Here is a 21,340-nt window from a genome sequence, read left to right as displayed (position 1 = left end):
CAAATAAGTAAATAATAATAAGGCCAATAGGAACCAGGTTTCTCAATATCAAAGAGGGTTACATATATGGAAAGGGTGATAATCAGAATAAACTCTGAGGTGCTGGATTAGAACTGATGTTATCAATGTACACTATGATTAGATAGACAGACAGACAGGCAGATAGAATACAAATGTATGTATATATTATCCTAATTCTCTCACTGAGAAATCCTTCAAGTGCTACACTCCCAAAAGCAAAGAGCATATCTAATACTCAGAGCTTGTATCCTAAATGTTATTCTCTACTAAAAAGACTCAGACTAAAATGGGGATTCCAGGGCTAGGGCAGGGAAAGTATAACATGAACTTGTTAATATCTTGTGCCAGAAAGAAAGAAAGTCAAAAAATGATGAAATATGTCAAGAAATCACATAAGCCACATGGAAGGGCTTCCAGTAGCTAAACTACAAACTATTTGAACATCATGATAAACAATGATAGTAATGAATGAAGGAACAGAGCTTTTCTTTTAATTATTAAGGGAAAATTAGGTAATCTTTTCAAGAGTTAAATTTATACAAACAACCTTAATCCACCATTGCTCATGTTTTCTGATATCTTGCAAGTACACAGAATGTAACATCCATTTTCATTCATAAATCCATAAAAATTTGCTTTTCCACATCAAGTATTGACTTATTTTTTACCAAATTATTTGTTTCTAAAATAAAAATATATTTTAAATATGTAAAAAAATCATTTAAAAATAATGTGTATTTTTAGTCACCAGGGTTTTCACATATCTGATTATTGAATGTACCAAACCTATGAATGAATAAATGTTTCTCTTCAGAAATGTCTTTTGTGATTTTAATTTCTAAGAATGACAGCATCTATATATATATAAAAGCCTAAGGTGACTGTTAAGACTGGACAACTGGCCAGTAGCTATGATGCACACTGACCACCAGGAGCAGACACTCAATGTAGGAGTTGCCCCCTGGTGGTCAGTGTTGCCCCCTGGTGGTCAGATCCCACAGCCAACCTCCCACAGCTGGCCAACCTCCCACGGTCTCTCCCCCTGGCCGGCTGGCACAATCTGACACAATCAGGACTGGACAAGCCGGCCCTGATCAGCTCCAATCACCCGCCAGCCAAGCCAAGGAACCCCACCTGTGCAAAAATTAGTGTACTGGGCCTCTACTCTATACATAATCTCAACATCTATAGCAAATAAAATATTATATAATCAAGACTATTAAGATAAACCTTTCTGTTACCTACTTGCGGAAGCTGTTCAGAATACTTTATTACATGTCAGCTATGAAACTATATTAAAAAAACAGATAAACAATATTTCAAGTTTCATTTAACCTCTCCAAATTCTTACAGTCAGGTATCTTGCTCTCTGCTATGGCACACAATTGTATTTTTCCTAAGCAATTAAAAGCAGGCTGGAAGACTCTATTAATCAATTGTAAAATATAAACTAAATGTGATATAAGTAGAAAAATGCTGACAAGGGAGATATGTATTTTTAATATGATTATTATTTTATAACCACAAAACTTTATTTTAGCACAAGCCAGTAATTCTTGTGCTAACCTGGGGTTGGACAATAAAATATCATGATGATTACCTTTTGGCCACCAGCATACATTTACAAAATTGTGGTCTGAACTTAGGTCTAATGTTTAAAATTCATCAATCTCATGTGGTTTCACATGGTTATCTGGAAAAACTTCCCAAAAGATTCTATAATATCACAATAAAAAAATTGCTTTAAAATAACATTCCATTAGCAATTTATCACATATTGATAAACGTTTAGTAAGTGTGTATTATGTGTTGAGCACTATGCTAAGTGCTGGAGATATAAAAATGATTAGCGCTTGAGCAATAGGTAAGTCATGAAGAGTGCCCTTGAGAGGCTTGGATTATGATGAAAGAGACAAATAAATGTAAAAATTACAAAAAAAGATAGTAAGGAATGGGGTTTTTAAAAGGTTCTGTGAACACAGATGAGGAACACACAATCCAAACTAGGGCAGGGGAGATTGTTTACAGAAGCCTTCTTGTAGGAGGTATTAATAAATAAGCCTACTGACTTGCTGGCAGTATGGCCTAGTGATTAAGATCACAGGTTCAGCTAGCACCACCTGTTAGTAGCTACATGAGATTGGTCAAGTTACTTTATCATTCTAAGCCTGTTTCCTTGTTTATAAAATAGATATAATGTAAAAGTATTACCTAAATGGGATGTTAATAGAAGCCAATCAGATAATGAGCAAAAATATTTATGGTTATAAAGTAACTAGAGGCCTGGTGCACGAATTCGTGCATGGGTGCGGTCCCTCCCAGACAGCCAGGGCTGCCGGCCGAGGGGAGGGAGCGTGGGAAGTTGGCTGGTTGCAAGAGGCTGGCTGTGGGACCCAGGTGGTCAGTTTGCATCATAGCTACTGGCCGGTCATCCAGTCGTCCAGCCATAACAATCTCTGAGGCTTTTATATAGAGAGATAATTGTATTAAAATATACTGGTATTCCAGGTGTTATAATGATGACCTCTTTCTCACTCACACACACCCCACTAGTGTACTACCTGGTGGTTTCTGGACTTCGTAGCTAATTTATACATGTCCTATACACCCATAAAACACACACACACACACACACACACACACACACACACACACATATAAAAAAATCCTGCTTCATTCCATCAACCCTGACAGCCTCCTCCCACCTTCTGTAATCAGCCAGACTTTCCAAACCCCCAAAAGTCTTCTTGACTTCTTATCATTACTCAGCTTGCCTGCACCATGTCCATGCCTAACCACTAAAGAGTCTCAGGACTCTCTGCCCACAGTAACTCTCCATTCATATTTCTTCTGTTCCTACATCCCCCAGAGGACATATCTCTGGCCTTTCACCCTCACACTGCTCTCTGAGGGCCTTTCTTACCTTTGATTTTGTGATTTTTATGCAGTTCACTTAACTTTGTCCTCCAAAGACTGGTCACCATGAACCAATGGCCAACATTTCTTTTCATTTGGACTGAACATCACTGAAGAGACAGAAAGGAACAATGTGATTAGAACACAAAAGCATTGGGGTTTGTGAAGATAAGAAAGGCTAGTGCTAGAAACAGAAAAATGGTATGGCCTTTTGTTCTTCCCCACAATATCCTCTTTAGGATCATTACTGTTTTGCAATCAGTCTTTCCCCTTGGACAATCTCCCATTAGCCATTTGTCTTTCTGAAAGGTTCTTCTCTTCTTCATTTGCAGAAAGACCTAAGGAAGGGGGCAGGGCTCAGCTCAGTTTCTTTTTATACATTCACCTTTCTAAAGGCTTCTATCAAATTTCACCAAAACAGATCCAAATAATTCCAAAAATAATAATGGAAAATTAAAATTGAAAAACTTCTCCCTATTAAAGTAGCCCACTGGTAAAAATGAAGGGTTTCTTATTTCTAAGAGTACATGAAAAAGATATGATTTGACAACAGAATTATGTAAAATGGTATCTACTCTAGCTTCCAAATTTTGTCTTTAAACCATACCTTATAAAATTATTTTGGTGCCCTGGCCAATGTGGCTCAGTTGGTTAGAGTATCATCGCATTTACAGCAGGGTCTTGGGTTCAATTCCTGGTCAGGGCACATACCCAGGTTGCTAAGGGAGGCAACTTATCAATGTTTCGCTCTCACATTGCTGTTTCTCTCTCTCCCTCCCTCCCTTCCTCCCTTCCTCCCTCTCTCCTCCCTTCCTCCCTCTCTCTATAGAATCAATGAAAAACATACCCTAGAGTGAGGATTTTAAAAAAACAAAATATTTTGGTTTTACTGAAACATTACTCTCACTTTTTTAAAATGTTTTTTATTGATTATAGAGAGAAACATTGGTGAGAATCATTGATCAGCTGCCTCCTGCATGCTCCCTACTGGAGATTAAGCCCAAAACCTAGGCAGGTGCCATGACCTCCTGGTTCTTGGGTCGACACTCAACCACACACTGGCCAGGCATTACTCCTACTTTCTAAAGACCAAAAACAGCCCATATTATTTAATTTGTCAATTATTCCTGATATACTTCTGCTTCTTACTTTGGTTATTTTGCTCTGTGCATGTGTCCGTAAAAGCCTTCATATGTTTCAAAGTCCAAAACATTAAAGTATTAAATTTTTTTCTATCACATTCTCTGCAACAAAATAATTTAAAATTCATACATAACTACAAAAATGTTGTATCAATTTGGGGGAGAAATTTTCAGTTGCTTCATGATTCCACTAAAATGTATTGATTTAAGTAGTTTATACATGAACTAAAGAAATGTTTATCCTAAACAACAACTATAAAACCAGTTGCTGACTGTTTGGATGTGAATTTACTGTATCATAGATTAAAAGTGTGATTTTAAGTTTTAGCTATCACCTAACCTGTTTCCTGACTCAGAAACAAAAGTTCATTTGAAACACTTAAAATTCTGGAGGCAGTGAGTCCTCAGCAAACTTTTAAACTTAAATTGTCCCTCTTCCTTATAGCTTTTCCCCAACAACAGGAAAGACAGTAACATGAAACCTGAGCTGATCTCAGATGAGCAAGAAGTAATAATTTTCTCTTATAATTTTTAAGTTATGATAACATAAGGATTAACAACAGTAAATAAAATTAATCTTAACCTTAAACATATGACCCTTGAACATTGCTTACATTAAACAATATTAAGAAGGTAGTAGCAGTAAATAGCAAGTTTCGTTTTTTTTAAGTCATTTATAATAATTTTCTCTTCATCAACTGAGAAAATGTAGATGAGTGGAAGGACAACGTTCTCCAAGTAAGATTATCAAATATAAAGTTTGATAGCCAAATATGAATTTGATATTTAAAAGAATGAGAACTGGTTCTTTTGAATTATATTTTGCCACTAAAACTTAATATCCATCAAGAAGATATTGGTTACTATAATTAGAATGCTTTTACCCTTGTTACATAAAGTTGTGTCTGGTCAAAAGTTATTTCTATTACAATTGGGTATTTTGATCTAATAAGCGAAAAACTACAGACTTGGCAGTGGAACAGACACTGAATTAAAAATCCAAGAATCAAATACCATAAAAAGAGATTTCCATTTAAGCTCTGAAGAAATCTATAGAAAGGGGAGGGAGACTAGCTGTTCTGTGCAGCTGGAATTTCATTAAGTTTTGCCAACTAATCTGGTGGAGGGGTTAGAAGGGAAAGGAGATGACACAGCAGTGGGATGTTGTTCTGGACATGGAAAGCAGCATGTAACTGCATGTTGGCAACAGTGAGGCAAGCCAACAAAGGGAACAGAGATGTATTTGATGGTGGCACAGAGAGCTAGCAGTTGAGTAGGAGGGGGTGGCATATGAGACGTAGGCTGGGGTGCAGGAAGAAAGATCCCTGGTGGTAAAGTTGAATAGCTTAAATTTAATACAAAATATAGTAAGAGCCCAGTGAAGCAAGTCCAGAAGCCCAAGATAACCAACAGCTACAGTACAGCATTTGAAGCTGTCTAAAGGATAGATATTATTCAAGGAACCTTTAAAGAGGAGGTCATTAAAGTTATAAGAGAAAACATTCAAAATGTAGCCATGTTTTCCTTTTAGAAATAAAAATGCAAACAAGGATGTAGAGGCACCAGAGTTGTTTGTTTGTGTTTTCATGATTTGAATAAATAAGAGGAAAACAAGATGAAGTAAATTCAAGTTTAGGCACTTAAGAAAGTTGAGTCGCATAACCAAACCCTAAGAGAAGAAAGGCAATAATTAAGGTGAGTAGGACCTTAAGTGAAAATAATAGGGGATAAAAATTTCTTGGCAACTTGTCAGTGATTGAAGTGTTTAGAAAGAAGGGTAAAAATACAATACACAGAAACAGCAAAATAAATAACAAAGACAATGCTTTATTATATCCTAAAAGCTTCAAAAAAAAAATGAATGAGATAAGACAGTGACAGGAATGAGTCATTTAATGTGATAAAATAATTTTTAAAACTACAAATAAATCTCTTAGGATTCTTTTTGTTTAAATGCAATTCTAGTTTATTTAAACAACTGACTCTTATTTTTTCAGAAATAAGTTATATTTCAATATAGAAATTTTACTAAAAATCCTGAAGAATTCAGCCATTGTTCAGTAATACTTAATAATTTAAAACAAATTTAGTAATGAAGACCTTATTGTGAACTACACTTTTAAATTCATTCCTTGCTTAATGTCATTTAATGCTTAATATATATTAGGCCTTAAGGCTGAGAAGCTGATATTTTAGCAACTCACTACTTTACCACTAGGTGGCGAAAAAACCCAAGTAGTATCTGTTAACCAAAGCTGGTACAAAATCCCAAGTACTTGAACTAGAATATCCACCAGGTGTCATCCAAGAGAGAGAAAAAAAGAGAGAGACTATTTTCTCCACTCAAATACACAAATTCATAATTTTATGCATAACTATCAAAAGTAAATGCCCTGCCCATTAACTATCCAAATATTTTGCATATTTATATCCTCATATAATGCCTTGTCAACTAAAATCTAACTAAATAAAATTTCATTTCTTCCAATAAAGAAAAACAGAAAGCCCAATGAGTTTAGTTTATTGTGACTCATAGGTTCAACCTACCCAAAAACATGACACAAAAGAATCTAAATGTTTTAGACTTGAATAGCCAAAACTCTTCAGGAGTATATTTGTGTGTGTGTGTGTATATACAGATTCATATTTTTTCTTTCTATATTTCTCTAATAAGCAGGTCTGTTGATTGCAAAACTCTAGATAAGCGTATGGTGTTATACGTCGAATCTCATTGTGATTTTATGAAGGCAATACTATGTTACCAAAACTTTCACAATATGAACCTGCTTTTACGATGTATTAGAATTATTATTTTGAACAGTCCAAGACTGAAAATTAGAATTAGAGCCTTGCAGAATTAAGCCCTATTTATAAACCAAATCATGCTTTTTAAAAACTATGGTATGTGCTGCACTAATTTCTAACAAAGATTTTCCGATCTTATTGTAAACATTATGCCAGGTACAACCCTATGTCATGCTGCCTTTTGAAAGGTGGTACTTTTTTAGGCCGAACTCTATTCTTAATCCTCTGGACACGGGAGTATAATCATGTCATACCCTGCAAATTTAGCTGTAGGTGGTGTCTCCAAAAAGGACTTTTCCTTCCTTCGAGGAAGTGGTCAAGCCTTTCTTCCCCTTAGAGTCATCATGCAAACAACTGGGTTGTTTTTCGTTGCTATCTCATTAAGAGATGGGAAAGAAAGCAGTTGAAGAGAAAGCAAAACCTGATTCAATTATGCTTGCTGGTCTTCCTTGCTCTTTATAGTATTCTAAGATTCCTTTGGCCTCAAATGAGTTCATTTCCACCCTGGCTGTCAAAGCACTTTTCTTCTTTTTTTTTTTTTCTTCCCCAAACAAACCAACAAAAATATCCAAGCCAAGAATGCTCTTGCCGGAGAACATTATATCTTGTCCTGGTTTTATTGCGTTTTCTTTTGAAATTTCGCTAAGCTTGTGCTCAGCCACCAGCCGCTTGCCCAACCGGTTGTTCCCCCTGCCCCCATCTCTCTCTCTTCAACTCATCCCTTTTTTTTCTTTCCCCCTCTTCCCAGCCAGGCACGGCGGTCAAAAAAAAAAAAAACAAAAAAAAAACAAAAAACCCTGCAAGTGCCCGCACAGCACGCCTGGGGCCGGACCCGCCGCTGGGTATCCTTACTTGGCTCGGCCCAGGTTCCCCCCTCCAGCCCCGGGCCCCGCGGCCCCGCCGCCAACGCTCCCTCTAAATAGAGCGCGCTCCCCGCGGGGGCTCCGGGCGGCGCGTCCGTCCAGGCTTTACGGTAGCCGGCCCGCCAATGGGAGCGCCCCGTGCAGAGCAGTCAGGCCAGCCTCCCGGCAGCCCCCGGGCCTTCCTCCACCCCCCCATCCACCCCCCCCCACCCCGAGCTCACACCTACTGTACCCGCGAGCGAGCGAGCCGGGGAGCGAGCGCGGCGCGGGCGCGGGGGGCGGGGCGCGGGGGGCGCGGGGGGCGGGGCGTGGGGGGGCGCGCATGCGCGGCGGGGTTGTTTTCCACTCTTATTAAAGTGAGCTGGCAGCCCGGCCGCCCGTCTTTGTACGGAGACCGCGGGGACGGGCGGGAGCCGGGCCGGAGCCTCGCGGCTGCCCTGACTTTTTAAGAAATCTCAATGAACTCTCTGTGAGGGATCGCTGGTCGCGCCGGTGAGCTTTTGTTTTTTCGTTTTATTTTTTTCCTCTTTTCTTTTCCTCCCCTCCACGGCAAAAGACATCGATCAGTGTTCCGTGAAGATCCCATTTTTACATGCGATCTTGACTTTTTTTTTTTTTTTTTTGGTCTTACATTATATTTTTATAGAGGTTTTTTTTGTGTTTTTTTTTTTGTTATCAACATGGTGCTGGGAAAGGTGAAGAGCCTGACCATAAGCTTTGACTGTCTCAATGACAGCCACGTCCCCGTGTACTCCAGCGGGGACACGGTCTCAGGAAGGGTGAGTTTGGAAGTGACGGGGGAGATCAGAGTCAGATCCCTGAAGATCCACGCGCGGGGCCACGCCAAGGTGCGCTGGACCGAGTCTCGGAACGCCGGCTCCAACACCGCCTACACGCAGAATTACACGGAGGAAGTGGAGTATTTCAACCATAAAGACATCCTCATCGGACACGAGAGAGGTAAGTTTTTTTTTGTTTTTTTTTTTGCTTTATAGGATTCAGAAATCAGGAACCCTTCTAATTTTTTTCTGAATCGATATCATCCTCCTCCCGGCATCGCCCGCAGCAGTGCGGCGGGAGAGGAGCGGAGTTGGGGGACCTGGGTTCGCCTTGACATTCGCCGGGCGCCGGGCCGCCCAGCCCGCAGGCGTCTATCTGCAAAGTGACTGCAAACTGCACTTTCCCGTCCCCGCCCGCGCCGCCGTCCACGGGCACCGCACGCACAAGCTGTGGGAGCCCCTGCCATCGCCTCACCAGCACCTTCTCAACCCGATTGCCAGACGCTGCAGCCCAGGGGTGGTGGATTCTTCCTCTCCTCCTTGGACTCTGCAGCCTTAGGTCTTTCCCAACACGAAGCTTCCATCAAGAAATGGAATAGCATCTTTTAAGATGAATTTAGAGATGAAATAATAGGTGTATTTCATGTTTTAAAATGTTGATCCGCAAAGGACTTGGAAGAATTGATCCTTGTTCTTTGGCCAAGGGTTCCTGTGGCTTATTTTGACATATGGTATGAGCACCCCACGTGTTGTGTCTCCCATTTGCAGTTCCTTTGGAAATTCATATCATTCATTCTCCATTCTAAAGGGCTGCACCCATCCTATTCGTGGGTCTCCAATGGGGCTCAGAGGCCATTTGGGGGGAACGTGCCTTTCTGAGCATCACGCCCAACTTTGAAACGTGCACCTTCAATGAGACCCACGCCGGTCAGTGTTCATTCGGCGCGTTGGTTTTGATTTTTTTTTTTTTTTTTCGGTTAGAAAAGGGGCGAGGAAGGGTTGTCAGACCCGGGAAGGGGCCCGAGGTTCCCGATCTGCTGTGTGAGTCGTTGCATGGTGGGGTTATAGGAGACTCTGAGCCTGTTTTTCTAAGTTTCCACCCTTTGTTAGAAGCGGTTCAATCCTGTTTGGGACCAGTTCTGGGGGGTGGCGAGGAGGGGCGCTCCTCCAGCTCCGCAGATTGGCTGCACGCGTCAGGTGGTGGCGATGACTTAATTCCTAGACCGAGAAGAATATAGTGTTAGAGCCGGTTATGTAATTCTGAACTTCTCCTTTTTTAATGCGATATTTAAGCTCTGGTGCGGGCTGTCCTCCAAAAGGAGAGCACATTTTTTAACCTTCGTTTCCAATCTTCAATAATGCACATGCCTGAGGACGAGCTCAGGGAGCCAAAGCCAGTGTAGAGAGAAGGGATGCTTTCAGCCACAGCGCTGTTAATGCACGGATGGTGTTTTTTCAATATTAAGATGAAATCAGTTCTTTCCTTAGGGTTTCGTTACACACAGGCCATTTGCATCTTGACATATTTCTAGTTCATCTCCCCATGCAGTAACCCTGATAAAGAAGCGCCAATGCCTCATGACAGTCGTCCTGTTTATTGAAAAGCATAGACATGAGTTTGTCTGAACCTTTCTGGATATTATGCAGCTTTTTATAAAATGGTGGGAAGAAACAAAGGTGTTTTATATATATATATATAGAGAGAGAGAGAGAGAGAGAGAGAGAGAGAGAGAGAGCGCGAGCGAGCATATGAGTTGAGACTGTAAGAATAACGACTTATGGGGACAAACACAATTTTGTTAGCTGCTCCATGATTTCATGGTAAAATAAACTATGGGCTTTTTTAACACCAAAGAAATACCCCTGAGCCTCTGCAAAGTGCAGGCGAGCTCTGAGCCCGGAATACTTTCAATGACTTAAAGCCTCTCACACTAGCCTGGTGACGGAGGCCCCGCCCCCGGCGGCCCGCGATAGGCGGAGCCGGGTTTGTTAGCCTGTTGCTAAGGCGATGCCGGCCTCTGATTGGATTGGGCGCCGGCGGTGGGGAGAGTGGGGCGCGCCCGCGGGGGCGGGACTCGGAACCGGCGTGCGCCGGTAAAGGGCCCTCCGGGGCGGCCCCCCGCCCCTGCTCGCGCCCCTCCCCGGGCTTCGGGAGGTTGCCCGCGTCTCCCGTCACCTTCTGTCTCACCACCATGGCCTGGTTTGGGGCCCGGAATACATGACTTGGGGTGTCAGGAGAGTAGATGCGAAAAGCTCCTGGTTAGCCTTTCCCAGTGCCGAGTGGCCCTGGGCGCAACTTGCGCTGCCAGTGCTCTTCGGAGGGGAGTTGGGTGGACAGGGTTCGCAGGAGCCCATCTTCCTGTTTTTGGAGAGGAAGGCGTCCGATACCTTCAGCGGACGCTCGTTTTCCTCTGAGCGAGTGCAAAGCCTGTCTACCGACAGGTACAGACCGGCTCACTTGGTCTGACCCCGGGGAGAGAGCGCGCCAAGGCTGGGCGGGGAGGGATGGAAAAGGGATGGTACCATCCAAAGCCGGAGCCGGGCCTGAGCGAGTATCCCTTCCCCCCACCCCCATCATTGTTTCCCCGGGGCGCCTGCTCCCCAGCTCCCACCCTGCACCGTCCCCCCGGTCTCCGCTGATGCCATTGGGAAGGTGTCGGGGTTGGCCCGAGCCAGCTCGAACCGGTCCCCGGCGGGGGCGTGTAAAACGGAAGCGCGGCGGCCGCCGGCTCCGCCCCCTTGGCCCAGCAGGCTAGGCTGCGCGTGCGCGCGCCCGCGCGAGCCGGAGACGTATGCCGTATGTATAGCGGGGCGCGCGCGGCGGCCGGCTGGGATCTGCTCGCGCCGGTTTAGGCCGGTCCTCTCCTGCTCCGCGCTGGTTCTTGATTGACAGCCCGGCACTTGTTTACCGCGGCGCGGCCGCCGCCGCCGCTCAGGGAGACGGCTGAGCCGGCACAGAAAGGCGCGGAGGGGAGGGAGGCGGACTCGGGGAGCTCTCGGGGGCCCCCCCAGTTCACCAGCGGGGTTTTGGTGCTGAAATCCGCTCAGAGGCGGCGCCCAGGGGAACTGGTGCAAGATAAAAGCATCCGCACACAGGCGCGTTTCCCCGTGTTCCAAGGGAAGGGCCGCTTTTCCCGGTGTCTGCCCAGTCCCTGGGCGAGGGGGAGTGAAGGGATAACGGTAAAGATTCCTACGCCGAGAAAATTACCTGGATCCAGTTAGAACACACACACACACACACACACACACACACACACACACACACAAAAAGTCATTTTAAAAATCACTGCCTTTTTTTTTTTTTTTTTTTTTTTTTTTTTTTTTAGCTCCAACATTTAAGTTTCCTTATGGTTATGTTACTGTTACAGTCATATCTGTATCGACTGGTTTTTAAAGGTGCACGTGAACAGTTCTGATTTTATATAGCTAATGTGATAAATTCAAGAAAATAATTGGAGAGGCAGCTGACCTTAGCACTAAACAGGAGCAGAGTCCCCAGTGAGCGGGTAGTCCAATGGGCGCCGCCCAGTGCAGGCCTGCACTGCCCATTGCACAGACAAGGCAGCTGGAGTCCCCGGGCGGGCGTTTCTTTTCCCCGGAGACGTGATGAAGTGGGAGTTAGAGCTCAGGCCTTGGTTATCCCGCCATGCCACCTGCCGCGTGTGTGGAGGTTTAATAACGGGGGTTTTGTTCCTTTTCTTTCCTATGTTTTAGATGACGATAATTCCGAGGAAGGCTTCAACACTATTCCTTCAGGAAGGCATGAATATGCATTCAGTTTCGAGCTTCCACAGACGTAAGTATTAGAAGGAACAGGCACTTTTCATAGACATCCCTTTTTTTAAAATTAAAATTATATTCTAAGTTTAAATTTTTTAGTTTAAAAAAAAACCCTTTTCATTACCGAATCTTGCTAGAGGAAAACAATGTGTTCAAAAAAAAGCTATTTTATAATGTAGTGTGGCAAAATTATAGAAGGCAAAGCTTAATTCTTAGTGCTCTGCCTCAAGATTTATGAGGTTTTTAAAACTTGAATAAGATTTCATTTAACCTGAGTGAGGTGAAGGTGCCAGTCGAATAGCTAAGCCCTGTATGCTTAGTTGACCATCAGCATTAACAGGAAAGGTAAAAGGTAATAAGCCTCATAAGTCATTTATAAAAATGCAGGCTGCTTTCTTTTCTGCTAATGTCAGCCGGCAGCGGTGAGCTAAGAACATCGACGCATTAGGAATATCCTGATGTTAGGAGTGATGTGCTTTGGATATGAATTCACTAGCTTTTGTGCAAAGAGCTATTGAGAAGGTGACACAAGAGATATTATGACTTGGACTTGAAACATCCATCAGAGATACCTTAATATAAGGATTGGGATCTAATAGGAGAGAAAGATGGAAAAATGGTATAATCTTCATGTAATGAAAGATTGTTAGAAGAGATTATTCAATGTTTTTAAAATAATGCCTTAAACAAGTTATCCTGACAGGCAAAGTCGGATTTGTGATCGTTGTTTTGGAGGATAAACTTACAAGAAGAATTTATCAAATGCCAAATATACATAATTCTGTATCTTATCTGTAAAGCACTCTTGAAATAAACTCTAAAAGACTAGCAAACTATTGCATTTTATTTCTCTGGGCTATGCAAATTAATGCAAGGCTCTAAAATGCAAAAAAAAAAATTGTTAAAAACGTAACTACTCATTCTAATTTAAGTTAGCACTCTACCTTGTAAATAACTGAAAACTGGGCATTTTTCTAATGAAATTATGAGAAAGAGACTAAACTCACTAAAATAAAATATTTCACAGTAATAAAATGGGCAAAATTGCAGGTTCTGATTCCCTTTATACAGGTGAATAGAAATGTTTCTCTTTCTTTAAGCCTATAGAGTCAAGTTTGAAAACAGCCAAAATAAAATATGAGGACACTGGGAAATATAAAATATTTTTAGTATTTCAGTGGACTTTATGAAATATGGAATTTTTGAAACTATAATGACTATTGTAAGCCTTTTCTAGACCTTCTTAATTAGTTACTATAAAAAGATATTAACTCCTGGCAAATGAATAGAGAAGCACTATAGGGAATTTGGTCGGAATATTTAACCAGTGTCTATAATTTCTCAATAGAAATAGTAAACCATTCTTAACTTTATTTTAAATTAAGTTCTTGACCTTTTCAAGAACTATTAATTTCCAATTTTTCATAATTTTGCCACCAACATTAAAAGTAGCTGCTTCTTTATTTAAGGAGATTGTATATTTCTGGCTTTTTAAAGCAAAATTTCTATAATGTTTACCAACTATTTGTTTTATTTGGAAACAAGACTTTTCCCCCAATGACTTATCCCTTTGGAAATTTTCAAAAATTATGTGTGATACCTCACTGGTATATAAACAGTACAATATGCTAACCTGCTGTGTAATTCTTAGAAAGAGGTATAATATTAATATATTGACCTTTATATTCTACACAGACCACTTGCTACCTCATTCGAAGGCCGACATGGCAGTGTGCGCTATTGGGTGAAAGCCGAATTGCACAGGCCTTGGCTTCTACCAGTAAAATTAAAGAAGGAATTTACAGTCTTTGAGCATATAGATATCAACACTCCTTCATTACTGGTAAGAATTGACTGAATTCTTCATTCTTTGTTTTGGCATACCAATACTAAAGAATAATCACCTAAACTTAAGCTGTAATTTTATAATTTTAAAATAGTGGCTTTATTTTAAAAATTCAACAAAATTAAAACAAAAAAATAAATCTGTTCCTTGGATACTTGTAGTACAAGAGGAACAGTAGTATTAATTACTATTTTAACACAAATATCACTTACTTTGAAAATACCATAATGGATAATTCGTATTGCTTTGCATTATTCCAATGTAGGGATGTCAAATGATGGGGAGATTATCACTTCAAAAAATTTAATTTCATCTTAAAAGAAATCCTTTTTAATTGTATTTTTTTCCACAAGATTCAAATTTAACTTCAAAAACATTGTTTTAAACAAATGATAACATCTTTAATAAGCAAGTAAGAATTTTTTTAAAACGTGCAGTTTTCCCTTTTGTACACGTTAATTTTCACATTCTCAAAGAAAGATGTTAGCATTTGGGATTTATAACCAAATTGCTTTCCAAAGCTACATTTTTATTTAAAGCAGTTTAATAAACTGGAATGTGGAAAGGGTTTTTTTTGTTTGTTTGTTGGGTGGGTTTTTAATTAATATATATAATGTGGGCTAAAATGGTGTTTATGGTGTTAAGCCTTGCACCCTTTTTCCTTAATTGAATAGAAATTTATATAAAAACAAATATAATTTAGATCCATTGGTTAGTAAATATATATATTTGGCTACCAACAAAAAAGCAGAACTGCTTTTAATTTTTAAATCTCTAAGAACTTAAATTGTATTTTAAAACATTACTCTCCCAACTCATACATTGATCTTTTTGTCTAAATTTATTTCTTACAGTCACCCCAAGCAGGCACAAAAGAAAAGACTCTCTGTTGCTGGTTCTGTACCTCAGGCCCAATATCCTTAAGTGCCAAAATCGAAAGGAAGGGCTATACCCCAGGTACGTATGAAGTGGATTCCCACAATAAAACAATATTTTTTCACTTAGCTTTTGTGTTTATATTTATAGTAAATGCATTCTGTGGTAAAATAACAAGCTGTGCTTATCCAGTTTTCTTTCATAAATTGAAACTTAAGTCTCCTTTACTTTTATTTTTTATTGATTGATTGATTTTTTTTTCCTTTTTTAGAAAGAGAGAAACATCAATTTATTGTTCCACATATTTATGCATTCATTGGGTGCTTCTTGTATATGTGCCCTGACTAGGGATGGAACCCAATACCTTGGCATATCGGGGCAATGCTCTAACCATCTGAGCTACCCAGCCAGGGCCTCTCCTTTTTAAAAGAGCTACTGTAGTTCATTTTTATAACTCTTAAGTTCATTGCCACTCTTAGGACAGCTTTTCATCCATGTAGTCTGTTGAACTTTCCAGCGTTAGCCTAAGAATCTGCATTAGTTTTGAGGCTTTTGTTTGTTTTATTTTGTTTTCTTACCAGATAATTTTTTCCCTTTATAGGTGAATCGATTCAGATATTTGCTGAGGTTGAGAACTGCTCTTCCCGAATGGTGGTGCCAAAGGCAGCCATTTACCAAACACAGGCCTTCTATGCCAAAGGGAAAATGAAGGAAGTAAAGCAGCTTGTGGCTAACTTGCGTGGGGAATCCTTATCATCTGGAAAGACGGAGACATGGAATGGCAAGTTGCTGAAAATTCCACCCGTTTCTCCATCTATCCTTGACTGTAGTATAATCCGTGTGGAATATTCACTAATGGTATGTATAAATTTAAGGGGTTTTATTTAAGTTTTAAAATCACAAGGATATAATTTTGTCTTATATCCAAGATTTGATATATTTATTCCAAATAAGATATATTCAACTAAATAAATCTTTATATTTTGCATTGTAATTATTAATTTTAACTTATATGTATGTGAATGTATTACAAAATACTATACATATGATAAACTTTTCTTATATATCATGCATATAAGTAAAAAATGAAGTAAATTAGGACCTCATATAACATTTAAAACTGGGTTATTAGTTTTTTTAAAAGGAAATAACACTTATCATTCTAAACCTAGCTTCTCCTTTTACTGTTTTAGGTATATGTGGATATTCCTGGAGCTATGGATTTATTTCTTAATTTGCCTCTTGTCATCGGTACCATTCCTCTACATCCATTTGGTAGCAGAACCTCAAGTGTAAGCAGTCAGTGTAGCATGAATATGAACTGGCTTGGTTTATCCCTTCCTGAAAGACCTGAAGGTAATTTGATATAATGTATATCTAACTTTAATCTCCTATTGTTTTCAAGAACACAATCTTACTTCTGATATTTTACGATTAAACTTTTGTCTATACCTAAAAAAGAGTATATGTGTCCCTAATGTTAGTTTTAAAACCTAATCCCTCTAGTTTTGAACACAAAACAAATGATTATTATTTTACTTTGATATTTCTTTTTAATATCTACTATTTCTGTATATTTTGACATGCATCAGAACATGCTGTTCGAATTGCGTGTATCTTTTTCCTTCAGCACCACCCAGCTATGCAGAAGTGGTCACAGAGGAACAAAGGCGGAACAATCTTGCTCCAGTGAATGCCTGTGATGACTTTGAGAGAGCATTTCAAGGACCACTGTTTGCATATATCCAGGAGTTTCGATTCTTGCCTCCACCTCTTTATTCAGAGGTAAGCACCAACTCCTCAAATATAACCAGACTTTTTAAAAATACAGTTAGTTTTTTATTATGATTATTTAGAAAAAACATAATTTAAAAACAGATTAAAGATTAGATTAGGGTTGTCAACTAAGTAGGACTGTTCACTTTTATTGGTAAAATAATCTCACCTCATGCTTTTCAAAATGCTAGTTAAAAAAATAATTTATACTTTAAAGCATCAATAGAGCTATCATTTTGCAAGCGTTGATTAATAGGTAGAATTTATCTTATCATCCTTTTCCAACTTAATTCTTGCATATTTTAACCTTGTCAGCCATGAAGGAAAGTAACATGTTTGCAATAACATCTTAAACCACGTTTCTACATCTTATTTTTATTCATTTCATATTGATGACAGGCCCTTATGTTAATAAAACATTGCCCTTAGTAGGAAAAACAAACTTAGCAGCAAAATATTATATAACAATTAGAAAGGAATGTACAGTTCATTTGAGGATCAGCATATTGGGCTCTGGGAATCAGGAGGGACTTCCCTGAGAAAAATGATTAAAAGTACACCTCAAAAGGTAGGGTAGTTCAGGTATGAAGAGCAAACAGCCAGTGCAAAAACAAACAAATAAACCAAAGAGAATTAAAAACTTTAAAACAATAAATTGATTCATGTTGTGATTTAATTAACATCTAGTCACATAAAGGGGAGCTCAAAAAGCTATTTTTACTTTTTTTCTTTTCTTTAAAGGATAGTTATTAAAAGAAAAGTTATTTAGCTTTTTTCCTTCAAAAATGGGATTTACCTAAAGTACCTGTATTAAACCCAATAATTTGCCTTCCTGTGCCCTTTATACCTGAGAAGCAACAAAAATACATTCACTTTTATTAAACATATGTGTATATGAAATTCACTCCAAAGATAGAGAAGGTGGAAAGCCTCTCTGTTTCTACTGGGTTCAGCATTACTATTTACACTATGCCTGGGCCCTTTCTGAAGTTTTATACCCATGAGTTACCATGAATATTGTTTACACAACTACATTCTTCCTAAAGCCTACAGAAGAGGTTTTTTTATAAAAGAATGAAAGGGATACTTTACAAAAGGATGTTTTATATTGTATTTGAGTCTTAAGTGCTAGTAAGTGCTAACTAAAACTCCATTCACTGGTAAAATTTAACCATTAGCTTTTGTGAAAGAGAACTATTCAGGCATATTTTTATGAATGTTATTAATCTTATAATTGCATATCAGGCACTTCATAGATAATACTAATACATTTTCCTCCCCATATTAGCTATGTATGTCCTTTGTAATTAGATTTGTCAATTAATACTCCTTTGCTACATTCTTACTAGACCTTATCAAATAATTTTGATAAGGTCTAGTTTAGCCATTTGCTACATTCTTACTAGACCTTATCAAATAACTTTGAATTTTTTTTCTCTTTTAAGATCGATCCAAATCCTGATCCATCAGCAGATGATAGACCATCCTGCCCCTCACGTTGAAGGAACATGTGGTTAAATCAAGTTGATGTGAATTCCAAATTGTATCTCTTCCCAGCTGAGGACAGAGAAGTATCTTGGAGACACGTTTTCAGAGGAAGTGGAGTTGCTTTTGCCCAGAAAAATGGCAAATACGTGAAACAACCAGTGATCATGCTTTAGAAGCCTATAGCAACATTCTGGGACTGCTCCAACATGCTTGAAGATCTAAGCTTTTCTTTAAAACTGGCACATACCAAGAGCAGTCGTCTTAGCCTATGGTCATACGTGTCAAGACACCACGTTATAAAGAGGGATGATTTCCTTCTTTTGATTTGAAAATTTGCACATGCTCAATGCTTACATTGTGCGGTTCAGTGTCACTACAGCTTTTTTTTTTTCCATTAATGCCAGACTCTTGATACTCATATAAAACTTGTTTGTGGTCGCACAACAAGGAACAAAAGAAAGCTTTGAAAAAAAACTTTAACATGAAAAAAAACGCACTGACATTTTTTTTTTTATTTAATATAGCCTGGACTTTACCTGCGTATGCACATGCTCAGAATTGTCCTACTAGGCTGACCATGTATCACCTCTTCAGCTTGGATCCTATTGTGGATTTATTTACAAACATCAAATGCCTTCAAGCCAATCCTTCTTGCTGTATGTTTTGCAGCCTACTGTAGTAGATACGCAACAGATATGTGGGAAAAGATATAAGAGGAGGAAGCTAATAAGAGACTTTGTCAAGATTGTATACCTTCTTGGTTTCTTTTAAGAATTTGTTGCCTTTCTACTATTATAGCAAAGCAGCATTTTGTTACTGACTGCCTAAAATCACTTAATCTCAGGTGAACGCATCACTTGCCAAACTGTTGGAATGCTATTTTGTGTTTTGTTGCACTGTTGAGTTATTTTTTTGTTTGTTTGGTTGGCTTTTTGGAGAGGGAAATTTGGAAAAGGGACATACACAAAAGTGATAACCCACCCGCATTCCCTTTTTATCATTACCTATAAGAAGAAACTAGAAGAGCTAAGAATGGAGTAGAGAAAGGCAGTATGGCAGGCACCAGCAAAGAGTTAAGGGCTGTTGCTCTTAAAAATTATTATTGTGTTTTGTTTGTTTTTTTAAAAAAAAAAAAAGTATGGAAGTTTTCCAGTCACAAGAGGAGGAGAAAATACATTTATTTTTATACACAGTTACTTAATTACCTCCAAACACATATGTTGGAAATCATTTTTGCTGGTGCAGAGTATTTTAATGAGCAGGAATAAATATCAAGTTATGATTAGAGAGCTCAATTTATACATTTTTTATCCTGCTCAAGATCTACAAAAGCTTGAAAACCAGTTTATTCTGAAAGTGTATACCTTCAAAATTATAAATACTAGAATATATGCTGGAATAATGTTATATATTTTTATATGGGTTTTTTTTTTAATGGAAGTAATTTTTTTTTTCCATTACCTAAAGAACATTTTGCTAAACATGAAAAATCACTGACTTTGAGTGTGAGAAGATAGGGAAATGATTACATCAGTAAATTATAGTTTATATTAAAGATAATTTACAGTTGGCTCATAACAAATATACCAGCATTCATGGTGACACTTAAAACAGCATTTTCTGAATACTCAGAAAATTGTCTTACTTTAGAAGGAATTCAGCTCTGGTGTTTTTGGAGAAAATCAGCATCTCTGATGTTACAACATATGTGTGAAATGGGTGTTACATCTATCCTGCCATTTAACCCCTCAGTTAATAAGGTGACTGAAAATAATAGTAACTGGCTTGGTGCTTGACCTGGTTAATACTGTCTTAAAGCTTCATACAAAACAAATAGGCTTTTCCATAAGTGGCCTTTAAGAAAACATGGAGGACAATTCATGTTTGAAAAATGCTGACAGGGTGAAGAAAGCCCAATGTAAAAATGAATCGCGTTTTAAGTGATTCAGTTAAAGGGTTTGGGCTCCCGTAGCAAACTAATACTAGATAATAAGGAAATGGGGGTGAAGTATTTTTTTATTATTGTTAAATCATTTTGTGAATGTCCCCCTCAAAAAAAGCTAATGGAATATTTGGCATAAAGGGCATTTGGTGATTTTGTTTTTGTTTGGGGAGGGGGGTTGTCAGAAAATCCCTTTTCTTTTTTATGTCTAATTTCTAGGGAACAATTGTTGATACGCATAGTATTGGAATACTTATCACCATATACTCATAAATAACACATGAAAGCAAGAATGACCAATATTCTGGCAATTGGCACTAAGTCACCAAATATGTCACAATATTATAATTATATAAAACTTTATAAAATAAAGTTTTGTTTTCCCCATTAGAGTATTTCTTTACTTTTTTATTTAGAGGCATTACTTTACTCTTCCCTAAATATTGGTCAATTTCTGACATAAGGTGTGAGGTTCACAGTTGTATTCCAGTATTCAAGATAGATTCCTGATTTTTTAATTAGGAAAAGTAAAATCCAAAATGTTAGCAAAACAAAGTGCAATATTAAATGTTTGCTTTATAGATTATACTCTATGGCTGTTTGTAATTTCTTTTCTTTTTTTTTTTCTTTCCTTTTTTGGTGCTGAATATGTCCTTGTAGGCTCTGTTTTAAGAAAACTATGTGGGAAATGATTTGATTTTTTCCTATTGCTCTTCCTTGTGGAAAATAAAGTGTTTTGTTTTTTTTTCTTTTTTGTAAAACTGTTTGGAGATTTATTTGAATCATATTAGTATCATACAGGCAAACACTTAGGACGACAATTAAAATTCCAGCCATTCTGGGTAAAAATTATTTCTAGATTCACTAAAGAAAATAACTTAAGGCTTAATAACTTAAGGCTTAAAGGAATTTTGAGTACTAATTGTTTTATTTAATAAGTCATTAAGTAATGGATACTACCTTATAAAACTTGTCATATATAAGAAACTTAACCAGGTAAAGTACTTTCACTTAGATACCAGTTCCCTCTCACTGTGATATGTCCAAGTTTCTAGTATTTCAATAAAATTGGATAGGTACATGTAAAAAAAAAAAATGAAGCTAGA

General features: G+C 38.5%; 1 protein-coding gene and 1 long non-coding RNA gene across 6 annotated transcripts in view; one reads left to right on the top strand and one right to left on the bottom strand.

Moving 5' to 3' along the window:
- Positions 1-7,800, bottom strand: part of LOC311622221 — a 48,027-nt gene extending 40,227 nt beyond the window's left edge. For all 3 annotated transcript variants that reach the window (XR_014794966.1, XR_014794967.1, XR_014794968.1), the window contains exons 1-2: positions 7,737-7,800; positions 2,945-3,047 (exon numbers count right to left, since the gene is read on the bottom strand). This is a non-coding gene — a long non-coding RNA (uncharacterized lncRNA). The remainder of the gene's footprint in view (positions 1-2,944; positions 3,048-7,736) is intronic.
- Positions 7,801-8,091: 291 nt separating this feature from the next.
- Positions 8,092-19,411, top strand: ARRDC3 (arrestin domain containing 3). Of its 3 annotated transcripts, none has more exons than XM_084881033.1 (8): positions 8,092-8,707; positions 12,241-12,322; positions 14,002-14,149; positions 15,007-15,109; positions 15,630-15,886; positions 16,222-16,384; positions 16,659-16,813; positions 18,250-19,411. In XM_084881033.1, the coding sequence occupies exons 1-8, from the start codon at positions 8,428-8,430 to the stop codon at positions 18,304-18,306; spliced, it is 1,245 nt and encodes a 414-aa protein (XP_084737159.1). In that variant the 5' UTR covers positions 8,092-8,427; the 3' UTR covers positions 18,307-19,411. The 3 variants fall into 3 exon arrangements, 2 of the variants coding, with proteins under 2 accessions (XP_084737159.1, XP_084737160.1); XR_014794799.1 differs by having other exon boundaries at positions 8,127-8,707; positions 16,621-16,813; XM_084881034.1 differs by lacking the exon at positions 14,002-14,149 and having other exon boundaries at positions 8,389-8,707.
- Positions 19,412-21,340: the final 1,929 nt, after the last annotated feature.

Source organism: Pipistrellus hanaki, assembly GCF_964339955.1.
Source record: "Pipistrellus hanaki genome assembly, chromosome: 4".
Classification (NCBI taxonomy): Eukaryota; Metazoa; Chordata; class Mammalia; order Chiroptera; family Vespertilionidae; genus Pipistrellus; species Pipistrellus hanaki.
The sequence above is the reverse complement of the archived record's forward strand: the minus strand, read 5'-3'. Positions and strand labels throughout refer to the sequence as shown.